The sequence below is a fragment of the Phaenicophaeus curvirostris genome, chromosome 2, assembly GCF_032191515.1.
Source record: "Phaenicophaeus curvirostris isolate KB17595 chromosome 2, BPBGC_Pcur_1.0, whole genome shotgun sequence".
Classification (NCBI taxonomy): domain Eukaryota; kingdom Metazoa; phylum Chordata; class Aves; order Cuculiformes; family Cuculidae; genus Phaenicophaeus; species Phaenicophaeus curvirostris.
The window spans coordinates 31,548,064-31,570,215 of record NC_091393.1 but is presented as its reverse complement, the minus strand read 5'-3'; the positions used below and the strand labels follow the sequence as shown (position 1 = coordinate 31,570,215).

The following is a 22,152-nucleotide window of genomic DNA, read 5'->3' as shown; positions in this document are numbered from 1 at the left end:
GCGCTTTCCTTTGATCACTGATCGTCTGTTGCTTAGACACTGACTGCTCAAAATATTGAAAATGTATTTTAAAATAACCTTACCAGAGCTATTTCAAACCCACTGTGTTTCGAATACGAAGAGAAAAGTAGAAACCCTGAAAAGTGAAAATATGAATTATTGACTTCTTTATAGCTAACCTTACAAGGTTTTTGTGAGCTAGACAGGGTAGGATATCTGTAGAAGGTCATCTCAAATACTGAGTCCATCCCATGAATGTATTTATTTTACTGCTTTTATTTTCTTCTTCTCTAATGTTAAAATCTGCTATGTGGAAAAAAAAATTTAAACCTATAATTGTGTGAATTTTTGTGAATATGTTAGTAGCTATTGTTTTCCCACACACGATTTTGATAAATAAGTACACTTTCTAAACATTAAAATGCTGCTATTTTAACAGTGAAATCTAACTAGTAAATTAAATGCATATAATTTTAATGTCTCAGTAAGGAATAGTAATTATTGTGAAGTTAATTACAGTGGTTAATTTCTATTTTTTTTTAAAGAATGCTGAGGAGTACACAGATCTGCCTGTGAGACACAATGAAGACCAGATGAACAGTGAACTGGCAAAACATCTTCCAATTGAAGTCAATCCCCATTCGTTTGACAGTTCACACACAAAAACACACCTGCTGCTGCAAGCCCACTTCAGTCATGCCATGCTGCCTTGTCCAGATTATGCAACTGATACAAAGACAGTGCTGGACCAAGCAATTAGAATATGTCAGGTATAGTGATGCATTTCAATATTTAACTCTTGTTGTTTTACTGTTTATTTTTATTGTGTTGTAATATTTTGAACATGGAACAATCTGAAGATTTCTTGTACTTGTGTGGAGAACTGGTACTACGCTGTATGATACCACTTTATTTAGGGAGGAACTAAGTGCCCATGAAGATGCCCACTTTACAGAACCAGAGATAAACAAAGTTACGGTAAAAGACTGTGGTAACCTGGTTGCAGGCATCTTTTCCCATAGGGCTCGTCTCTTTCATATGCAACAGCTTTCCATCTCTGTATCATGAAATGTTGTACGTAAGTCATTCCTGCATGGGTGTGCTCCCTGTAGATTGTTATGCTGACCTCCAAGAACCTGTCTCCCATGGGCACTTTTATTTTTATAGCACCCAGAAGTGCTGTAGTCACTGCCAAGCATAAATAAAACATGTTTTGAAATGTGATTTGGGACAAGATAGAGGGTCTTTCTCTAGCTTGCGAATACACGTCTTCTATTTTGCAGTTACCATAGAGTCAAAGAGCATGCTTTTAAACACAGATTTTAAACTCAGTCTGGAGGCTTGTGACTTTTACAGTTGTACTGCAGTCACAACCCACAGAAACTAAACTGGAGAGTACTGGTAACAAGCGATCACATGCACAGCTGCATGCCTCAAAAGAATTTTAAAGCAGCAATTTGAGTTTGGAATAGAGTGCTGCCATGTCTGAAAAGCACAATGACATTTACAGCGGGAAGGGTGAGCTCTAGTTGATGCAGAGAACAGCCACCCCTCTGATTCTGGCAGAGAGGAATAATTTTCTTTTTTGGCGGAACAGGACAAGGACTATTTCACAGGATCTTGAAGATCAGGTAGCCTTCAACAGGCTATTCTTTTTATCTATCTCAGTTCCATATCTGTAAAAGAGGGACAATAATTCTTTCTTCCTACAGTTTCTGTTTGCTCAGATTTTAATATCCTCAGTGATCTACATGTCAGCTACTGGTACGAAGCTTTGATCTTGTTTGAAGAATGTTGGCAATATGGTAACAGCAAACATCATTGTGTCAAGCCTGCCGATTTATAAAACCACTCTCTGAGAAATTATCAATCAATGCTCTAGACAATACCGTGAGTGATTCAGTGTCCAGTGATCTGAGTGGGTCTCAGCTTCACACTTAGCAAAACCTGCAAGCTTGTAATACTAATATCAAACAAAGCAAAACTAAAATTAAGAAAAGGACAATAAGAAGCAAAATAACACCACAGATGTTATTGCTACACAGTCTTGATCTCGGCAACCAGCAGCACTTGAATGCAAGTCTGCTCCAAATATTTCAAATTAATAAACTCATGGTGCTGAAAGTTTTGAACAGTTATTATTCATAATACTCAGTTGTTAACAGAGAGCATCACTTGCTCAGGTGAAAAAAAATCACCTTTGTTTCAAAGAAATCACATATTTTAAGTTCATTTAAACATTTGGAATTAGCATTTGGGGGGTTAATTACATTTTGGGGGAAAAGATGTAAATAAAAATTCTTTTCAAAAATTATTTTGCTCAATATTTATCATGCTATGCTAAGAGATGTGTATTTTAACCATGTTACTGCAGAACAGATGTTTCAGTAGCAATAATCAGAAGAAAAACTAAAATATTGAACAGTTCCTTTAAACTGAAGCAGAGTTCAGAAGAATACGCCTTCTGTTAACTACTTTGTAATGTTACATATAAGGTCATCCGAAAAAAAAACTAAGTTCCTCTTTAAAAAAAAAAAGGAAAAAACATGCAAGCATTTTTGTATTTTGAAGTTGGTGCATGGTTTACATCTCTTGGGAGAATATTTGTTCCATCTTATTAGTCACGCTTTCCAAACAGAGGTTAAAGTTCCCAGAATCCAAGCAATAGAGAGGGTTACACTTTCAGAACTGGTTGTTACCTTTTTCCTTAGCACTGACCTGCTGATGAACTCTGGGTCAACAGAGGTGGAAAAAAAGATGTTAGTTGTGAGAAAAGGAGCTGAACCATAGAAGGATCCATTGATAAACATGTTCAGTGGGTGATGTTCTCTGTGTGTTTGAACACACACTCACACACCACCAAACAAAAGTCAGCAGTGAGACAGGAGTTGCTTTTTGAGTTATGTTGAACTTTTGTTTATTTACTGACAAAGTACTTTAGCTGTTAAGGTTGTATAGCTAACCTTCAAACTGTGACCTGAACATAAACTGTTATTTTTGCTGGAGGGTGTGTGAATGACAGACTTTCCCTATCAGCACTGTTTTTCTGTTACAAGAAAGCAAGGTCTTTCAAAAAGCTTTTACAAGTGGTTGTATCTCAGTATGTACAGCAGCCCTCTCTCCTAGGTCACTCACAGAGCATATTTGCCGTCTCCAGCCATGATATGTAAAGAAGCCTCTATCCATCACAGGCTATTAAACTTCTCCACTCTTCTGTGCTCACCTTCACCTAAATCAGCCTTCTGTCCTGTGCTTCCTTTCACTTCCCACCTGTTCCATCCTGCCACCCATTCCTCCGATGTCCTGTGGGCCTCTTTCATTGCTGGTGGCTTTAAGCTGAGTAGTGTTATTGGGCAGTGTTAACTATGTTAACAGCATCAGATAGGTGAATGTAGCTGATGGATTTCAGGTAAGTTTCCAATCTCTTCTAATTAAAAAAAAAAAAAAAATGCAATCACTCTTAAATTATTTTTCCTGAAATGTCTTAGAAGTTTGGGGTTTATGTTAGAATTCTGTTCATCTGCACTCAGCATGAAAGATAGAAGTCATAACCATTTAACAGAACTTGATGAGTCCTGGTGCTGGCTCAATAAAGGAATGTACTCATTAACGCAGAAAATGGAAGAGAGATATTCTGTTACAGTTTTCCAATAGTTAGCATTTGTTAAGTATAGATGGAGTTTGTTACTGCAAGATTATATTTGGTATCTGTTTACTGAGTGTGAAATACAATTTTTTTTCCCTTTTTCTGCGGAAATATGGGGAATAGCAATATGTAACCCTCTGGGAGGTGAATGCCTATCTGTTCCCACACCCATCTCTATAATGCATGGGCACTGAGGCATTGACTAGACTGAGGGAATGTCCCTGCTCTATATTGAAAAGCTCAAGTCAAAAACGAACAAGTTTGTTATCAGTGACAGGCTCTAACAGATAAAGCACAGAAGGTTCCCATGGCTCAGAAAATCTGCCATGACTTTCTGTGTGATCTTGGGCAAGTCATTTAATTTTTATTTCCCTCTGTTGACTTTAACACAGTTGCAGTAGACTGCATATTCTCTTCAAGCCTAGCACTTTGTCTGCGTTATTCTTACTAAGGAAAGATAGAGGTGTCAGCAAGGTGGTACTGAGTACTACAGTAGCTGCTGAAAATCAAACACTTCTCCACTTCTTGCAGAACATCAAAGAATAAAAATTCTAATGAAATTATTTGTCTAATATCTTTGTAGAATATAATTATTAGTGTAAAGACAATGCTCCACCTTTTTTCCTATCACTGATTTAAGAATATGTGAAATGGACTAAATCTAATCTCTTTTTTACTTCTTTTGTCAAGCCTTATATTTTGTGACTGTGTATTCAGCGATCAATTCTTACTCTGCTGTTCTAAGACTACTGCCTATATTTGCATTAATTGAAATGGATAATTGAGGCAGTAATACTGTCAGTGTCAGATTCAGCAGGGCAGTCTATTCTAGGAAATAATGTGACAGTTGCTGGCTTTGCATTGGGATTGGCCACAAGCCTCCACTTGTAGTATAATCGTTGATAAAATATTGCCAGGAGCAGAACTGCCATGGAGTTCAGCCTTAACCTTTGAGAAGTGTTTACCTATGGATGTATTAAATGCATGTCAGCAGGGTACCTGCGCATTGAGAAGATGGACATGAAGTCAGATTCCAAACTGCAGAGTAAAGACTGGTTTGCATGGGAGACATGCACATACCTGAAACAAGGACCTTTTAACGTGCTACTGATGGCCTGCCTTTTCTGGCGTGTAACTCCTCCAGAGAATCTAATTTTGACAGGAAATAAAATCCTGCATTTCCTTAGCTGGACAATGATATGCGTAACACTGCTTTGCCTGTTCCAAAATAATTAAAGTGAATAAGTTATTTCTCATCTTTTAATTTTCAGCTTTTGCTACAATTCTGCTATAAGAATCATCTTTGTGGTACACATTCAGAATCATCGAATATTGCACAAATATACTGCCCAATTCAATTGTCTTTTAAGAGCTAGCTTATATACTAAATGTTTGGTCTATTAAACTGCAGACTCTTCTGACTGACGGTGGGGTCTGTATCTACTACTCCTCACACAAAATGTACTTTCCAGCTGTATCAGCACAGCTGCAAACAGAAGTGCCTGAGCTGCAGTTACCAAACTAGAAGAATGAGCATGTCCTTCAGCTCTAGACTTCCCAACCTCCCCAGTCTTCCTCAGTTCATAATAGCCACTAAAACTCTTCACTTGGGGAACCATATCCCTTGGATCATTTATTTTCATGCCTATGAGGAAGTTCCTAAGCATGATTTGAGCACACATGTTTTCTGTTGTTAGTTGTAGGTGTGCCAACTACTTGCTGCAAGGTGGTGGGAGTTAAAGGAATTGCCTGTTTTACAGTTGTGTGTGTAATATTTGTCCAGAAGTGCCTAGGGAAAGAAATAGTTGCTTGGTGTAATAAGTGCATTGGCAACTATAAATAAATGAGCAGCTTTACTGAAGGAGGGGAAGAAAATCAAATGAATTTGAGAATGCAGAGGATTATTCAGAAACAAGTGAAGAGCAGAGGCCATATTTCTTTAGCTACTACATGTATTCTTTGTGTATGTGGTGATATTCCAGTGATACCTCCATGTTTGTACTTTTACTCAAATATTGGCTACTTTCATGGTTAGATGGCTATTATTCCACATTAGAAGGATGGAAATAGTAGAATAACCAAAAAAACTTGCAGCGCAAATATTGGGTGGTAATGCTTATTTATAGATACCAAGCAGCAATGGATAGCTTTGTAGTGAAAGTGCCTGGGCATAGGAAACATTAAGGTCGAATTACGTGCTGCCTGCTCGTGTTTTGCGGTATATAAGTCGGAGAAAGTAGGAGTACCTTTGTGGCAGTGGTGTTGGGCTTTTTACTTGCTTTGGATTACTGGTGAACTGGTGTACATGGAAGCTTCTTGGTGACAGTTTAATGATCACTTGGTGCTGCTCGTATATAATCCCTCCCCCACCCATGACAAACCTTTTCCCAGTTGGAGCTGGAGGAAATGAGTAATGCTTAACCCATTTGTGTGATCAATTCACTTAAGCAGCTACTGTGAAATGTTAATCACAACTTTAATTTGTACTGCATTAGCATTTTGATTAACTTGTAGGCTTGCTAGCACACTTGAAGCACTTTTACTCATAGTTACAGCTCGGAAATGACTTTTTGATTAATTAAGTTTGTTAGACAGCAGCTGAGCTTCCTGAATGCTAACCTTATGGGGCTAAAAGTTCAGGAGAAAGTTACTGGGAGTAACTGTTGCTGTTGAAAAAGGATTCTTGTGAGTGTGCTCAAAAATTTTTAATTATTAACAAAATATTATGTAACTACCTTTAAACTGACTTAAAACTCTAAAGATGGCAGATTTATCGTGAGAAAGAAGCTGTATATTTTTACAACGTTGGTAGATTTGTGTAAGATTTGGAATAAATGCCATCCTTAAGACATTGTTTATGCATAGGAGACTGGGACTTCTTTCCATGAGATTTTTCTCAAAAGTGTTTTATTGTATTTATGATTCACTAGCATAGTTGAGAATATGAATATATTAATTACTACTTTGAAACTAAATTGGATATCGGGGCTTGGCAAGTTCTGAACATGTTGGGTTATGCCCTACCAAGTTTATATTGCTGGTATCACATTCCACAGCTGCTTTTATTTCTGTAATACTATCCAAAAAAAAGTTGTTAGGAACCCAAGGATTGCACTCCACAAATGTAGACAGGAAACAATTTGTCCTTTCCCTGGTTCTGATTGTACTAATAGTGTTACAATAGAGGCTAAAAGATGAGTACAGGGATAGGGATCTTATCTTACAAAACAGCGAGGAAGGTCATAATTTGCATACATCAGTGAGACCTTTATGATGATGGGAGAATGAAGAATTAGTCTCTTCTAGGGGCTAGCAGAGCATATGGAAGAGAGAGCTGAATGTGCTTGTAAAAAAAAGTGAAGGGAATGGGGATGCAGAGGGCAGTATAAAAGGAGTGCCTCCTGAATAGGATTAATTACATCTCATTCACTGTCTCTGATAAAGTACAGGGACAAGGTGGTCTGTAGGCTGAAACTATACAGCTGTATGAGTCTGGCTTAATTGATCTGAAAGAACTCCTTGCCCTCCCTTTAACACATTTCTAAAAATTAATCTTGGACTAGATCTCTGAAGTGCAAAGGTTCTGTAGATACCTGTTTTACCAATATAGAACATACAAAAGGTAGTGACCTTAAAACCCTCTGTAAGACTCCTTCAATTAAATTCCAGTTTCTCAAGTCAGTTGTCATTTCTGGGGTATAGAATAGAAGCATCATAATCATGATTTATATAAAAACACGAAACTTATAGTTCATGGCATGCTTTAACATATGGGAAAATATTTTACTTATATTAGTATGATCTCAAGTCACATGGATACTAATATAATGTTACATATTGGAAGGTTTGTGTGTTTGAAGCACATGCAAAAAGGATTTATTATTATGAATTCATACTTTTCTGGAAAACAAGTAAATTACATACACTTTTGCTTATTATTATCTATAAATATTTGTCATATAAACTCTGCAGTCCTAAACAGCTGTAATTAGGAACCGTCCTAATTATTTTAAAAGATCTATGGATTTAAACTCCTATTTCTAACTGAAGACTAGCCCTGGACAGCAGAACTTCCATTAGCATGCAGCAAAGACAGGAGTGGGGATATTTTGATAATTTGAAAGTGGAATGCTCTACACAATATATTTGGGCATGAAAATAGGTACAAAACCCAGCTGGCTTTAACTGTGCAATAACAGTTTAAAGTATTTTAGTCCTACACAGTTTATTTCTTTTAAATTGTTGTTTCCTTCCTCAGAGTATCACTACAGAATAAGACTCATGTTTGTTTGGCTGAGAATTTATTTGATTTACTTTACATAAACTTACAAATCTAAGGTGAATGTCATTCTGCATAGAGGGCTGTATACATTAGTGCATCCACCTTCAATTTCCCAAATGAAGGCACTCAAGGAAATGTCACAATCTGTGAAGGACTGATACCAAAAATAAAATTAATACTGTTAAGAAATTTGAGCCATGAAGCTCACTGTGAGTACTCTTAAAACTTCAGTCCCCATCCACCAAGTCATTACCACCAATGGCATCACTGTAAGCAGTCGATTTTTAGGTGAATGAGAGTTACAGATGTAACTCTCAGCCACAAAGGCACTTCATACATTACCTTAGTCTCCTTAGCAAGCCTCTGAATCCAGAGCAGTTATCATTGCTCATTTAGTTTCATTGCTACTTTTCTTGAATATAATTTAGCCACAAACTGCTGACATTTAAATTTGTAATGTTTACAATTACACTTATATTTACAATATTAAAGTATTTACGTAGAAGAGTCTACATTTATGTCTAAATCTGGAGAGGGGCAGTTTTAAACTAGACATAAGGAGGAATTTCTTCACAATGAGGGTGGTGAGGCACTGGCACAGGTTGCCCAGGGAAGCTGTAGCTGCCCCATCGCTGGAGGTGTTCAAGGCCAGGCTGGATGGGGCCTTGGGCAGCCTGGTCTGGTGGGAGGTGTCCCAGCCCATGGCAGGGGGGTTGGAAATGGATGATCTTTACGGTCCCTTTCAACCCAAACTATTCTGTTTCTATGATTCTATGAAATGCTTAGTATATTCAGAGTTATATGATAGGTGACTTCAAACAGAAGAAGAAATTATTCCAGGCATTATGTATGCAGTATCTGTTAATAAGATGCAAGCTGTTTCATTTTAGCAACTTATCCTAGAAGGGAAAAGCTATTTAAGTCGTTTCGATCAGAAATTCTCCTAGTTGTAGTCTCTGTTCACCTGCCACCTACCCAGTCGTACAAGACTGATCCAGAATATGCAGCTTTCAAATGACAGATGCAAAAGCAATACCAAAAGCAGTGTTAAGACTTTGCAAAAATATTCTGAACTAAAATATATTTCAGTTGCCAGACAAATCTCCTAAAAGTGACAGGGGTGAGTGAGGTGGATATTTTCATTATGGAACAACTTATCATCTGTTATTTTGAGCTTGTATTCAGAGTGCTTAAAAACACCATAGAAAAACAGTTTGCTATCAGTGTGGTTTGCTATCAGTGAGTGTGCCACACACTCACCTCTCCTGCATCCTGCCTCCATCTTTGCTTCCCCTCAAGGTAGGGATTTATAAACCATAATTCAAATTCTAAGCATGGATAGTAACTTTGGCTAAAAAGAGACAGACTGTAAAATCTCATCTTCATATTAGACCAGAAAGGTACAATTTGATCAGTTTAAATAATTCAGTACCTAAGGAAAACCAATCACTCCTCCTGAAAATAAGGTGATGGAGGCCTGATAATAGATGCTCAGGGTTTTGTATTAATGCATTCTTGAATGAAGAAAGAAATAGCACGATATTGATCCAAACATTTTGAAATTCAATTCTGAATATCATTTAAATGAAAATTTGTGCCATACCTGACAGGTACAACTACCTCAATCAGTTATTGAGCATCAGCATTTTTGTCCTAACCCTGCCATATTTTGTTGCTTCCCATGTTGGTGCAAGCCAAGCTATTTTTTATAATGACAGACAAAATGCCAAAAGTTGTGTCACTGATTGCTATTATTACTTTGTGGTTGTCTGAGTATGACACTTGAAAGGCTTAAATGCCAACTCCACATTCGTTCACTGAAACCGATCTCCGAAGTGCAGGAAGAGGCCCAAATAAGATGATGGTAAACATATTTTTTATTATAACAAGCAATTTCCTTTGGCTCCGTGTATTTACGCCATCTTTTCTACTTTAGGTTAAAAATTGGTGGGGTTAGAGCTGTTGGTTTACCAAAAAATTTTTTCTGAAAGTAGAAGCTTCTTTATAGTTTTGGTTTTTCACTCCTTGCACTCACTGTCCTCTTCTCTTATTTTTTTGTTCTCTGTGATGAAATTATCCTGTGTTGGCATGAAATTCAGAGGCTAGAAAGGCAGATAACCAATTTGTGCCATTTCTCAGTTTAGAATAATATTCTTAATCTGTTGAGTCTTACCAACTAAAAGATATTTAAAAATTACTTATTTGTAAAATAAGAGTTACAGTTAGAAAGCCACAAATTTCTAGATAACTATTCTGGCTTGTAGTTAAAAAAAAAAAAAAAACAAGGAGCAACTGGAGAAAGTAGAGAGACTAAATGTTATTCATCACATAACATAGATACTTGTCATTTTTTTGTCTTTTATATAATTTTCCCTATTTAGTTGCTACATTTTATATAGCTAATTTATAGATAAGGGAATGACTCAATTTGTTACCTTGAGTATTTATAGGAATTTCAATAACCATTTAAGTATCGAGCATCTGCGTGTTTTACACTTCATGAAAAATGAAATGTGCAGGTTTCCAAGGCAGCAGATGAAACAAGCCAACTTTACCATTGTTCTGACTTTTTCACAATGTCACTGTCTTGGATTTCACATCCAGATAGAGATGCTGTGAATAAATTCTATGGGTGAAGAAGCAGAAAATAAGGAGGAAAAGAGGATTTGCCATGTGGATTCATTATAACAATGTGGAACACAGAGTCTCACACACACAGGCTTTCCTTACTCCCTACGGGGTATCTATCTGTAGGCCTCTATCAATTTCTAGGAGATTTTCTATGTGAAAGGATCCTCCAGTTAATTTCAGTGTATAGCTTGTTTTAGATTTATCTTTCTCTTACATCTTCTCTCTTCCTTTCGCCTTTTCAAACCTCTGTTAAAAGGGTGGGGGCAGGGGAATACATTTAAAAAAAAAAAAAGAAAGAAAAAACAAAGAAAACGGTGAAAACAGTGTTATGCATGTGTTTTCAGAAGCATTTTATGAAAATACCGCTGCTTCGTGCTGACTAAAAATGCAATTTACTGTATTCCTCTTGCTGCTCACGGAGAAGATAGAGTATCTATGCACCCATTATTCTTTACACACATACAGCAGTCTCATCAGAAAGGAAAGAGCAAGGATCAAATAGTGGAGAGTAGGCAAGAGATACCATACTGTCTGAGCAACACAATCAGCGACACAGACTGTACTGTATGTATAGGCTTTAATATATTTTAAAATGTGGAAGTGGGTCAAGAGTGACTCGCCCTGTGAGGTTAAAGGACTGACTTCACTCTGATACATGCTGAGAATTCCCTCTTTATCTGACTAAAAGTCATGCAAACCAACACATAAATCTACAGGCCACAAAGCTGCTCCTTTCAAATGTGATTTCTACCATAATTTTACTTCCTCTTGGGTAAAAATAATCACACCTGGAAATCACCTCAGCAAGCCAAGTAAAAAGGCAGAAAAAGAAAACCATTAATGTTGTGCTGAGGTACTATTTCTGGAGTCACTAGGAATGGCATTAGAGTGTTTCAGGGTGCTATGGCTCTTCCTTAGTCCTAGTTAAAGTTTAAATCTAGACCTCTATTAGCTGAAAGACACTTTATCCACAATTAATAAGAAATGAGACAACATTTCTGTAATACAGAGTAACACTTAAATATTTTTCTATCTGTCACTGATCTTATCACCCTGATCTGGGATAAAACCTGTTGGAATTGCATTGTGAACTGCTAAAATAAACTGTGTGACTGGCCAGGGCTTGTCTTTAAACTCAGTATTTCTCCGGTATCAGTGTAATTTAATTGAAATAGCTCTGCGTGTGTAAACAACTCTTTTGTTTAAAGAAGATTTCACTGTTTAGTTTGCCTTAAGTAAATGCTGCCTTTTGTTTGTCCATAAAACATTTGATTAAATGTAAAGACTCACATAGATACCTTCTCCCCATTACACTAGTGGCCGTAAAATAAGTTCAAATGATGCAGGTATCTGCTGTCTAAGGAAGTACTGAACAATATCATTTGTCTTTAAAAGAAAAACCCATGGAAACATCTTAAGCCTAGTCCTAAAATCAATTCCTAATACCAAGAAGATGGTATTTAAAGAAGTGTTGAAACACATTTTCTAGTATTTTAGTAAAACTTCAGATTTCCTGCATAGCAAAGCACTTTCAAATACATGACTTGCTACTGAATTAAAGTGTTGTAATATGATGACCCATCTCTTTTTATATACATCTCTATGTCTTCTTTGATCAGGCAATGCTGGATGTTGCAGCACATCATGGATGGCTGGTGACTGCTCTGAATATAACCAATCTGGTGCAGATGGTGGTTCAGGGTAGATGGATACATGAGTCTTCACTGCTTACTTTGCCTAATGTAGAGCTACAGCACCTTTACCTTTTTCGGTATGTAATTCTTCTAAGCATTTGCAGGTTTGTAATTGCATTCCATTTCTGACTGCTGATTATGTTTAAAAGTCATTGTTGTGCCCAAGAATGTTCATTAATGCCCCAGAAGCATTCTTTCACAGTGATGCTTTCCCAAATGGAGTTTGTTTTCAATATTCATTGATTAATTAACCCCACAGATTATTCCATGATTCCAGACAAATTAACAAGAGATCACTGGAAGAGTTCCAAATTCTAGCAAGTCTAACTCTGTATATTAATTATCTCTACTTTAATCCATTATAAAAGTACATTAGTCTCCATCTTAATATCATAGGTAATGCTAAGCTCTATAGATGCCTAGATGATGCAGTAAATAATGCTACCCAAAAATAAATGACCAGCATTTAGTAACAGAAACCAGTATGAAGTTTTACCACCAAAACAACTGAAAACAAATGTTTGTTTTCCTCCCTGGGCATATGGTTTGCTCTCTGTATCAGGAAGTGGAGCCAAGGCAAAAGAAAGAGTGTGCATGGAGGTTACCAAGGACCTATTGAGTGTCTTCCCGAACTAATGGCTGCCTGTGAAGGGAAAGAGAATGTTTTTGCTTCCATTGTGGACGGTGAATTGCAAACATCCCACATTTCACAGGTAATACTTTCTATCCACGGTCTTTATCAATGTGATTGGAAAGGAAGAGTAGTTGAGGAAAGAAATACTGTCTTCACCTTCCCTTCAGCAAATATCACGTGATATTCTGTATAAAGTGCAACATATTCATTGTTCTAATTCCAAGGTACTGCTAGCTTAACAAAGGTTCTTTGCCTGTTTTCTTAATATTATTTTCACTTATTCCCTGCTAACCAGTAACAGAGTCTGGTTTATGGATGATATTACCACTTCTCGCTGCTTTAAAGATGCTTCTCGAGGTCATTCAATCTACTGAGTGTTATCCACCTTTCCATAGCCAGCTATACACTAGGAATACATGCATTGCAAATGTCACTGTAGCTGCTATCTGAAGTGGTCTGTCAAACACCATTTTTTCTGAGAATACCCTCAGTAACAGATCAGCACTGATTTTCTTTTTGAAACAGAAAAATCAGCTGAAATTCACACTTCACAGGGAGAAGAAAAAAATACTATTCCTGAATGTTGAGTCTGCTAGACCCTTATTTTCATTTTGATTTGGAAGCCATTCTCAGCAAAGGACAGCCATATTCCATAGTATCCATGACATGCTAAACCTATTGATTTCAAATAAATGTATGAAAGATGAAAACTTCAAAAGCTATACTTCAAATGATTTTATTTGAATATTTAAAATTACAGCAATATGTCTTGTCTTTGACTGTTCAGCTTCAGTTAAACCTTTTACTGGTATGCAAACAAGAAGAAAAGTGCTTAAATGTGTGTAAGAGTCATCTGCATTTGTAACTAAATTAACTTCAAAATTATGATTAAGAAAATGTATTGACATCAAAACAAGACTTCCTTTAACAACAGATTTCTAACATAATGCACATTGATTTCAGTCCAACTTTTAGTTGTGAGAAAAAATTAGAACATTGTTATAATTAGTTCAGGGAGAACTCAGAAGTAAACTTACTTAATTTATTTGCATAAATTGCCATTCTGTTATCTTTAAAAGCAAATGCAAATTGGCTCTGTCTGATACGATGATGGTTATTTGGCTCAAAAGTGCTTCAATTTGCGTAGCAATCTGGTGTCGTCTCTGCAGTGAGGCGATCCCAGGTAACATACAAATCCTGAATTATTCCAGAAATTAGTATGTTTAAAGCATCAATTTAAGTGCTAATTGCAGTAGTAATGAGAAAAAGCAGTACTACTGTGAGATTTGCATCTACTGCCCCATCAGTATGCCTGGAACGGCTGCTGACTGGCAGAGGATTTGGCTGCTAATTAAATAATTGTATGCATGGCAGTGTTCTCGTCTGATTCAATAGATGAAGATTAATCCTCAGATAAATATGTTTGGCTCGTATTGAAATGTCTTAGCAGTTTCTTCAAAAATAGCTTGTGTGTTATGTGGTGTGTACGTTCACACTGTGAATGACTCTGTGCCTCTATATATCTATGTTTGTAAATACAGATGCATATAAGAGGGAAAAACATGTCATAGCATCATATAAGAGAAAGTTTCATTTCCGTGAGTTGGGAATAGCTCTATTGGGTATAGCAAAGCCATGACTGTGTTATGCAGGTCATTGCAAATGCAAAACCTTCATACCAACATTTTATATTCTTTACAGCATTTTTTCAGAAGAAAAATAACTTGCACAGAAATTTTATATTGAGACTGCCTGTTGAATGCCTTCATATATAATCTTTCAATGCACACTTAGACAGGGGCCAACCAAGAGAGAAATTCTTCAGTAAAGAATGCATCCTTATGATATATTTTCTATAAAGAAAGAATATAAGGCTATAGAGAATTAGCCTAGAATTCTGCCGCTAGGCCTGAAGAAAGTCAAACAAAGTGGTAAATATGCCACTAAATTGCCAAAAACATTCTGTTCCTAACAAACCTTTTACTTCTCGCTAACGATATATTGAACCTCTGTCTTAGACCTGTTACTAGCATGAAACTGGTAAAAACAGCTTGAGCTTTATGTAAATTTGAAGCACAGGAATAGGAAGAAATTTCACATTTGGAAAGAAGAAAATGTCTTTTAAGCAGATTGGTAATTAATTTTTAAATAGCAGCTCTTGAAGCTGCTCATGGATTTGGAATATTAGGCTAAGTCCTGGGGAGACAGATTATTGGCAGAAATGCTAATGATGTTATCAAAGGTTCATGAAGAATTTCTCATGTGATTATAATTTGAATCTATGAGTTTGGTAGGTAAATATGTATATAGAATATATGTACATGCACACTTTGGGCATGTTGATATAGTAAAAAGGAAATAATACATGTTTGTGTCATCCTATAGAGGAAAAAAAAAACCAGTAAAATTGCCCAGAAGTACCTAAGTGATGTGGGAGCCTTAGCTGAATTTTCCAAAAGTTAGTTATAATCCTAAACCTCATTGAAAGTCAACGGGGTTTAAAAACAGCCTAAATTCAAAAATGGTTTGGACTGTAACTCTGATATTTGCCCTAAGCTCCTTGTTTGTTTCAGTGATTCACTCTGAATCAGATTTCTTAAATAAACCTATTTCTGGTTCTAAGTTACTTAGGCATGAGGCACCTTTTGAAACACTGACCTAATATTTGTATTATTGAAGAAGAAAAGAGAAACCTCAAGATTTAAAAAAAGTATTATCCCTGCTGTAGTATTAGCTGCCTTTACTCTGGAAGTATCAGTGTTCCTATAATCTTCATTTTCATTTTCAGCTGTTACTACTTTACTTTTTTCCTCCGTGAGAAAAGCATTTCTTCATTTTCTCCACGTTGCATGGATAATAAAAAGGCAGCCTGCATCAATACTGTATCATACTGTATCAATGACCAAGCAGCAGTAACTTTGCCTTTAATTTTCAAATACACAAGACCTGGAGAGTGACATATTACAACTACTTTCTTATCTAATTAGTAAGTTACTTACTTTGGTTTGGTTGCACTGTAAAAGCTACACGAGGACATGTTGGCTTTTGACAAATAGAATGTGTTGGGGTCGTGTGGCATAAGCCAGACCAAATCAGTCTTCAGCAGAGTGACAGGTAACACTACTGAAGGACTTAATGCATTATGATATCTGCTGAAATTAAACTTTGTTGTAATATAATTGTAACAGGTCTTGTCTTCTGAGATGGTAGGCATAAAAGTTTTCTGGCTAAATGATATCTAAAGGATAACCAAAGGGGTGATCCCTGGGTTGATATAAATAATATTGGGGTGCCTCTGCTGAACACAGCAGAAGTACATTGCTTCGGTGCACAGACAGTAGGTCTGTACCTTTCCTACAGTAAGCTTCATCTTAAAAGCCTTTACGTTAAACAGAAAATATTTGCTGGTTAAAGGGTTGCTACTCATCCATTGTGATCTGCTGGAGATCATTTTAGTAGTGCCTTGTGTGTTAAATGTAGTGAAATCCTGGCAACAACAAATTTATTAATTAGGGAGGTCTGTGGTGGGTTTTTTCTCCTTTTACCCTTCTCCCTTTCAGAGCTGGGTCAAAGAGGGATGTCTTTTCCTTAAGATCCTAGCTGTTTGTTTTCTGTTATAATTTTCCTGTCCTTTCTTAGCTAAGAAACTATTAAGAACATCACTGTAATTCACCAGCTTTTACACTGCGTTTCCTGAGCACTCACAGCTGGCCCTCCCCACCTTCTCCATTGAACAGACACAGCTGTTCATGCAGCACACAGAACAGGGAAGAGAGAGAGAGAGATTAGTTTTAGCCTAAATCGGTTTTCTCATTTAGTTCAGCCAGGCTCTGGTAATGCAGCCATTTTAATCCAACATAAGTCTGTGCTGCAGCCGAAATGGGCAGTCCTGCCCTCCCCATGCCATTTTCACCTCTCCTGACCCAACTCACTGCACAGCTGCACAAACGCTGTGGCTGGTTCAGGAGAGGAGGTGGGGATGAGGGGAGGAGGGATCCTATCAGCCCTCTTGCTGACAGTCAAAATGTCCTGTAGCCAAGCAGCTACATGAATACTTGTGCCAGCAGGGGAGGAGGCTGGACCACTTCTTTCAGTGGCACTGAAGGTTCATGCTTATTCAGAGTACTCACAGGATTAGTGAATATGCTTCCACAATCAGCTTTAAGCTGATCTGAGTTCATGCTGTCACCAAAATGATTAGCAACCTGATCCATCTAGCTGCACAATCACAGCATGGTCATGGCAACATATCGGGGATGGAGAGAGGGACAGCTAGCTGGTAGGGAGGGTGTTGAAGAAAGGGATGGAACCACCCCTTCCTAGGGGTCTTAGGTCTGCTTACCTGGGCTGCTGCATCCCTGTTTATGTATTAACTTATACCATTACTGCAAGTATGAATCATGGCAATGATGTCTCCACAAAGCTAACTGAGCTTTCATTAGGGCTTTAGGTCTTCCAGCACAGAAAAAGAAATCAGAGACACATCAAGCACAATCTAAATGAAAATAGATCTTGTTGAAACACAAGATGGTCAAACCAATACATGAAAAATAAAACATACTTTAGTCTTTTTTTCAGGGCTGGGTGGGGCCTTGAGCAGCCAGATTTAGCGGAAGGTGTCCCTGCCCATGGCAGAGGGGCTGAAATTAGATGATCTTTAAGGTCCCTTTCCAACCCAAACCACACTATGATTCTATGATTCTTTTTCCAAAAAAAAAATATTTCTGTTTCATGCCACTATTACCCTTGCAACTATGCCTACTGTCTTCATTCCCACAAGTTCCTATTTTGACATCTGCTGGCTCTTTTCCAAGATCAATATTTCTCTTTCCTTCTTATCCTTCCCGCTCTCTAGCTTTTCATATATGATTTTTGAAAACATGTGTGAAGAACTAATTCCTATTCTGTTTTGAGGGTAGAGGGGAAGGAGGGCAAGACAGAGGATGGTTCTTTGGTTTTGGCATTTTTTTATTCCAGTGCCAGCTTCATCTCTCTTTTTCAGCCATAGTGAGGCCACAAACCACTGCTGCTATTCTGCAGCCAATTTTTCCATTTCTTCTTCATAACGAATTTCATTGAGTGAACATGCCAATTTTACTAAATGGAAGCCTGTGTTACTCACCTCCATTTTTTTTCATTTTTCTCAGAGCTGCTTTTACTTGTCTGATAAAACCTGAAATGAAAGACACACAAGGCTGCGTTTTCAAGGTGTCTCTTTAAGATTGAAGAGACTATCATGTTCAGCCACACAAATTGTGTGCCTCTGGCAACAGTTTTCTGTACAGGGGTGCGCGAAAGTTGAGGGGCTGTTGCAGTTCGTGAGAAACCACAGAGACTTAAGATTTCTCAAGAATACTGTAAGAAGTGGAGTTCATGAAGACTGATGCAAGAAAACCTTGAAAAAAAAAAACTAGGGATAACTTCGGATATGCAGTTGAACTTTTGGTTAATATCTGAACTGATCCTCTGAACTCTCTGAGGTTTGCCCATTGCTAATTAGCACTGCAGTGACTTGTTCTTTATGGATTATGCTAAGGAAGTTTAATTTAAAACTTAATTATACTAGTTTTTAACTGGCTTATAGGGAAAAATACTTTAATCAGGAGTGGTATGGAATTTTCCTTTGTTCAGAAATCAGTAATCTTAGTGGAGCATGTATAACATGCTTCAGGAGTTTCACATTTGTTTTATTTGCTTACAAGAAAGTAGAGTAAGAGGTTAATGATTCTTAGAATCATATGATACAATATTCTAATACATAATAAAATATTATTCATATAGAATATATATGTAGACTGCGTATTGAATTGTTATTGTCACAGTGACAATGGTCTGAGTTGTATAGATTGTGTTGTAATCCACAGGGATTTGGTTTTTCTACAGGCTTGGAATTTCTTGTGCCGTTTGCCAATTCTGAACATCAGCCTGAGCATTAAGGGCTGCTGGGATGACCCAGTTCAGCCACAGAACGAAGTGCCTATTCCTATTTTGACAACTGACACGCGAGATGACAAAAGATGGATCAAATTACATGCTGATCAAGAGTATGTGCTCCAAATAAATCTGCAAAGAACACAGATGGGGTATCAGGTAGATTAATTTATCATTTCCTTTCCAAGTGCACAAGCTACCAATAATCCATTTACTGGATCAATAATGCTTTATACAGCATTTTTTAGTTTTTTATGGTTTAGGTATTATGTAAATTATAAAAATTTTCACAGCCTTTAATCTTTTTCACAGACTATAAATAGACTCTTAAGGTACTATCTTAGACCAATTCAAGTCAATTAAAAATCTCTCCTTATTTTTTTACAAACCAGAAACTTAAAAATTTCATTTGCTTGGGGTCTAAGACCTGTAACAGTAGATAACTTCACAGGCAGTACTCACCAGGCCCAGACTCCTACCACTAATACTCTTGCACATCCTGTTTCCCCACTATATTCCTATATACATCCAAACAGCATAGCAGATGCATGCCTATAAGTATGTTTCTACTTGTAACACATCCTCAGGCCTTTGCTGAGGATATTTCCCTCATATTTTACATGAGTTTTTTTTAACAGCTCCTAGACAACTTCTACATACAATTCTTTTCCACACCTAAATTTCAGTTCCACTCCTTCACCCAGTTAAACACATCCCATTTCCTGTTGGTCATCTAACTCATCCTCATTAGCCAAGACAGAAACACCAGCAGCTGCATAGGCTTCCAGCTGCTCTGCCCATAGCAGCAGTACCTGTTTGTCATCTCTTGGAAGAGTGAAAGCCACGTCTTCTGCATTCAAATCAGGCACTGCTGACACTGTAGCTGTCACTTCCTTACAGATGCCTTTTCTGTCATTTGGATACCATGAGTGACATGTGGACCACCACGATTAGAATTCTGCTAATGAATTTCTCTAACATTTCAACAATTAAGAATGATAATTACCAGCATTTTTCTTAACGTACAAAGAAGAGTTCAAGACAGAAGCAGAGAACAGTTTTAGATGTTGGTTCTGAGACTCTTAAGACAACTTCATTTTGATAAAAATAATAGGAAACATATGTTCTGTTCTAAATCCTGAAGTTAACTTTAATTCATTAAAGAATTATATTTGGAAAGTATTATTCTTTCCCAAAAGATTTCTTGTCCTGACTACAGCAGGTTCAGCATAGCTTCAAGGGGAGACTGTCTCATTGGTACAAAGAAAACAGGGTCAAAGCTCCTCCATAAGTCATTCTATGTGCTGTGTCAGTTACTGACTGAGACATTTCCTAACCAGAAGCCACAGAAAAGAAGGAAGCAGGAGTATTTCATGCAGTGTTCACTGTTTTATAAACATCTCCTAGAATTTGATCCTTCTTTTGTGAGAAAGAGCTGGATCAAACTACTTCTGAAACTTCATTGCTATAGTGGTGCTTTTTCTTCTGTATAAATCTTCAGTAAAACCTTTCCATCTACAGAATACGAAATGAATGCTGATTGAGTGTGCATCATTATATCTTCGGCTTTCAGCAGTAAAGTCACTGTCTTAAAGAATCACTGAAATAATCTTTCCTTTTGCTATATCAACCTCAAATAAAGACTTCAAGTACTGTTTTTGTCTTTACATTAATCTTGAACAATATTGTTTAGCATTACTTAAAGATCCTAGGTTTACAATTAACCCTTCTGCAGAGAATAGCATTTGAAATATATTAGATGAAATTACAGAAAGGGAATAGCATTTCCATTCAAGATTTAATAGCTTACAAAATAAGCGAAATGGCATCTTGTATTCTGAGCTTCTCTCTGTGGACTGAGATTTTATTTTTTTTAAAAAACCCTTCATCTGGAAAGAAATCACAAAAGTATTATATCTCACTATATTATAGTCCTATGTAACAATTCATGACAACATGGTTTTGAGGTGTTTTTGATTCAAGGAAGAATGGCATTTTGGAAATGTGATTTCTAGTTTTTTACTAAGCTGTTTCTTTTCCCCAACAGGGAAAGCAAGACAGTAAAGCTGTGGCTCCTCGATTCCCCAAAGTTAAAGATGAAGGATGGTTTTTGATATTGGGAGAAGTTGATAAAAAAGAACTCATCGCTTTGAAAAGAACTGGATATATCAGAAATCGAAATACTGTTTCTGTTGCATTTTATACTCCAGAAACTCCTGGAAAGTATGACAAATTTACAAATTACGTTCTCGTAATGATTAACTTTTCCAAGGGGTCAAGACCTAATTTCCAAACTAATGATTCTGCTTTTTCTTTTTAGGTGCATCTACACATTGTATGTCATGAGTGACAGTTACCTGGGCATGGACCAACAGTATGATATTTACCTGAACATTGTACCAGCTAGTACTTCAGCACAAGTCACAACAGAGGTGTCTGGTGCTATGAGTCACCTAGCTCTGAAAGGTGACTGAAAAACCCATTCAAAAGAACTGGTCTTGCAGCTAAGACATCTGGTCAAAAATATGTTTGCCTTAGTGGAACCAACTTCAAACCTCAAGACAACTAGGAAATTGAAAGCGACTACTGTATTGGCTCTGGTAACACAGAGTTAGCCACAGTGGCCTTACTGCTTTATGAAGATTTGTCTTTTCTTGTTTCATCTTTCTTCTTTCAGAAGTCATATTGTTAATTGAATTTTGACTCATCAAAATAAAAGACTAAGAGATATTGTAATTGTGCAAATTTGGGGCTATAGTCTTCATTTTTTAAAAAAGGGTTCTGTAGCCTATGTATAAATACAGTTTAAATAGTCAACTTTTTTAATTTCTAGGGAAAAATACAACATTTGATCTAAGAGCTGCTGAAGATATTGATGGATGTGTAATATTTCATGTCTAATAAAAATATGTCCATAAGAATTTTTTTATTTGGTTTTTCAGTGTAAAATATGTGATATATAGCAACAAAATTCTCCTCTTATACATACTGCATTTAGAAGGTGATAATCTGAAGGATACATTTCAAAAACTTGTATTATTTATGTATGCAGTAAATCTAGTTATAAAGGCATGCCAATTAGTATAAAATATTTCTAGTATAGCAATGATGCTATATAGATCACAATATAAATTATATAGATCATAATTAAAGTTTATCCTTTACACGTATGTACATCATACATACATATATATATTTTGCATATCTACAATTCCTCCTTTCCTGAATTTTGAAGGACTAAGGCATATAAAAGTAGGAGTCCTGTTCTAGGGTTTACAAGAGAGAGTTCGTGAGCAAAGAAATGTTCTGCAGACAAGAGGTAGTGTCCAAAAGA

At 36.8% G+C, this 22,152-nt stretch overlaps 1 protein-coding gene across 1 annotated transcript in view; it reads left to right on the top strand.

The window, feature by feature from the left end:
• LOC138717797 (activating signal cointegrator 1 complex subunit 3) overlaps positions 1-21,739 on the top strand; it is a 277,866-nt gene extending 256,127 nt beyond the window's left edge. Inside the window, exons 37-42 of the mRNA XM_069851636.1 lie at positions 546-770; positions 12,179-12,330; positions 12,816-12,966; positions 18,771-18,977; positions 20,866-21,041; positions 21,139-21,739. Of these exons, the coding sequence (XP_069707737.1) occupies positions 546-770; positions 12,179-12,330; positions 12,816-12,966; positions 18,771-18,977; positions 20,866-21,041; positions 21,139-21,292 (1,065 nt within the window). The 3' untranslated portion in view covers positions 21,293-21,739. The remainder of the gene's footprint in view (positions 1-545; positions 771-12,178; positions 12,331-12,815; positions 12,967-18,770; positions 18,978-20,865; positions 21,042-21,138) is intronic.
• The last annotated feature ends 413 nt before the right edge of the window (positions 21,740-22,152 follow it).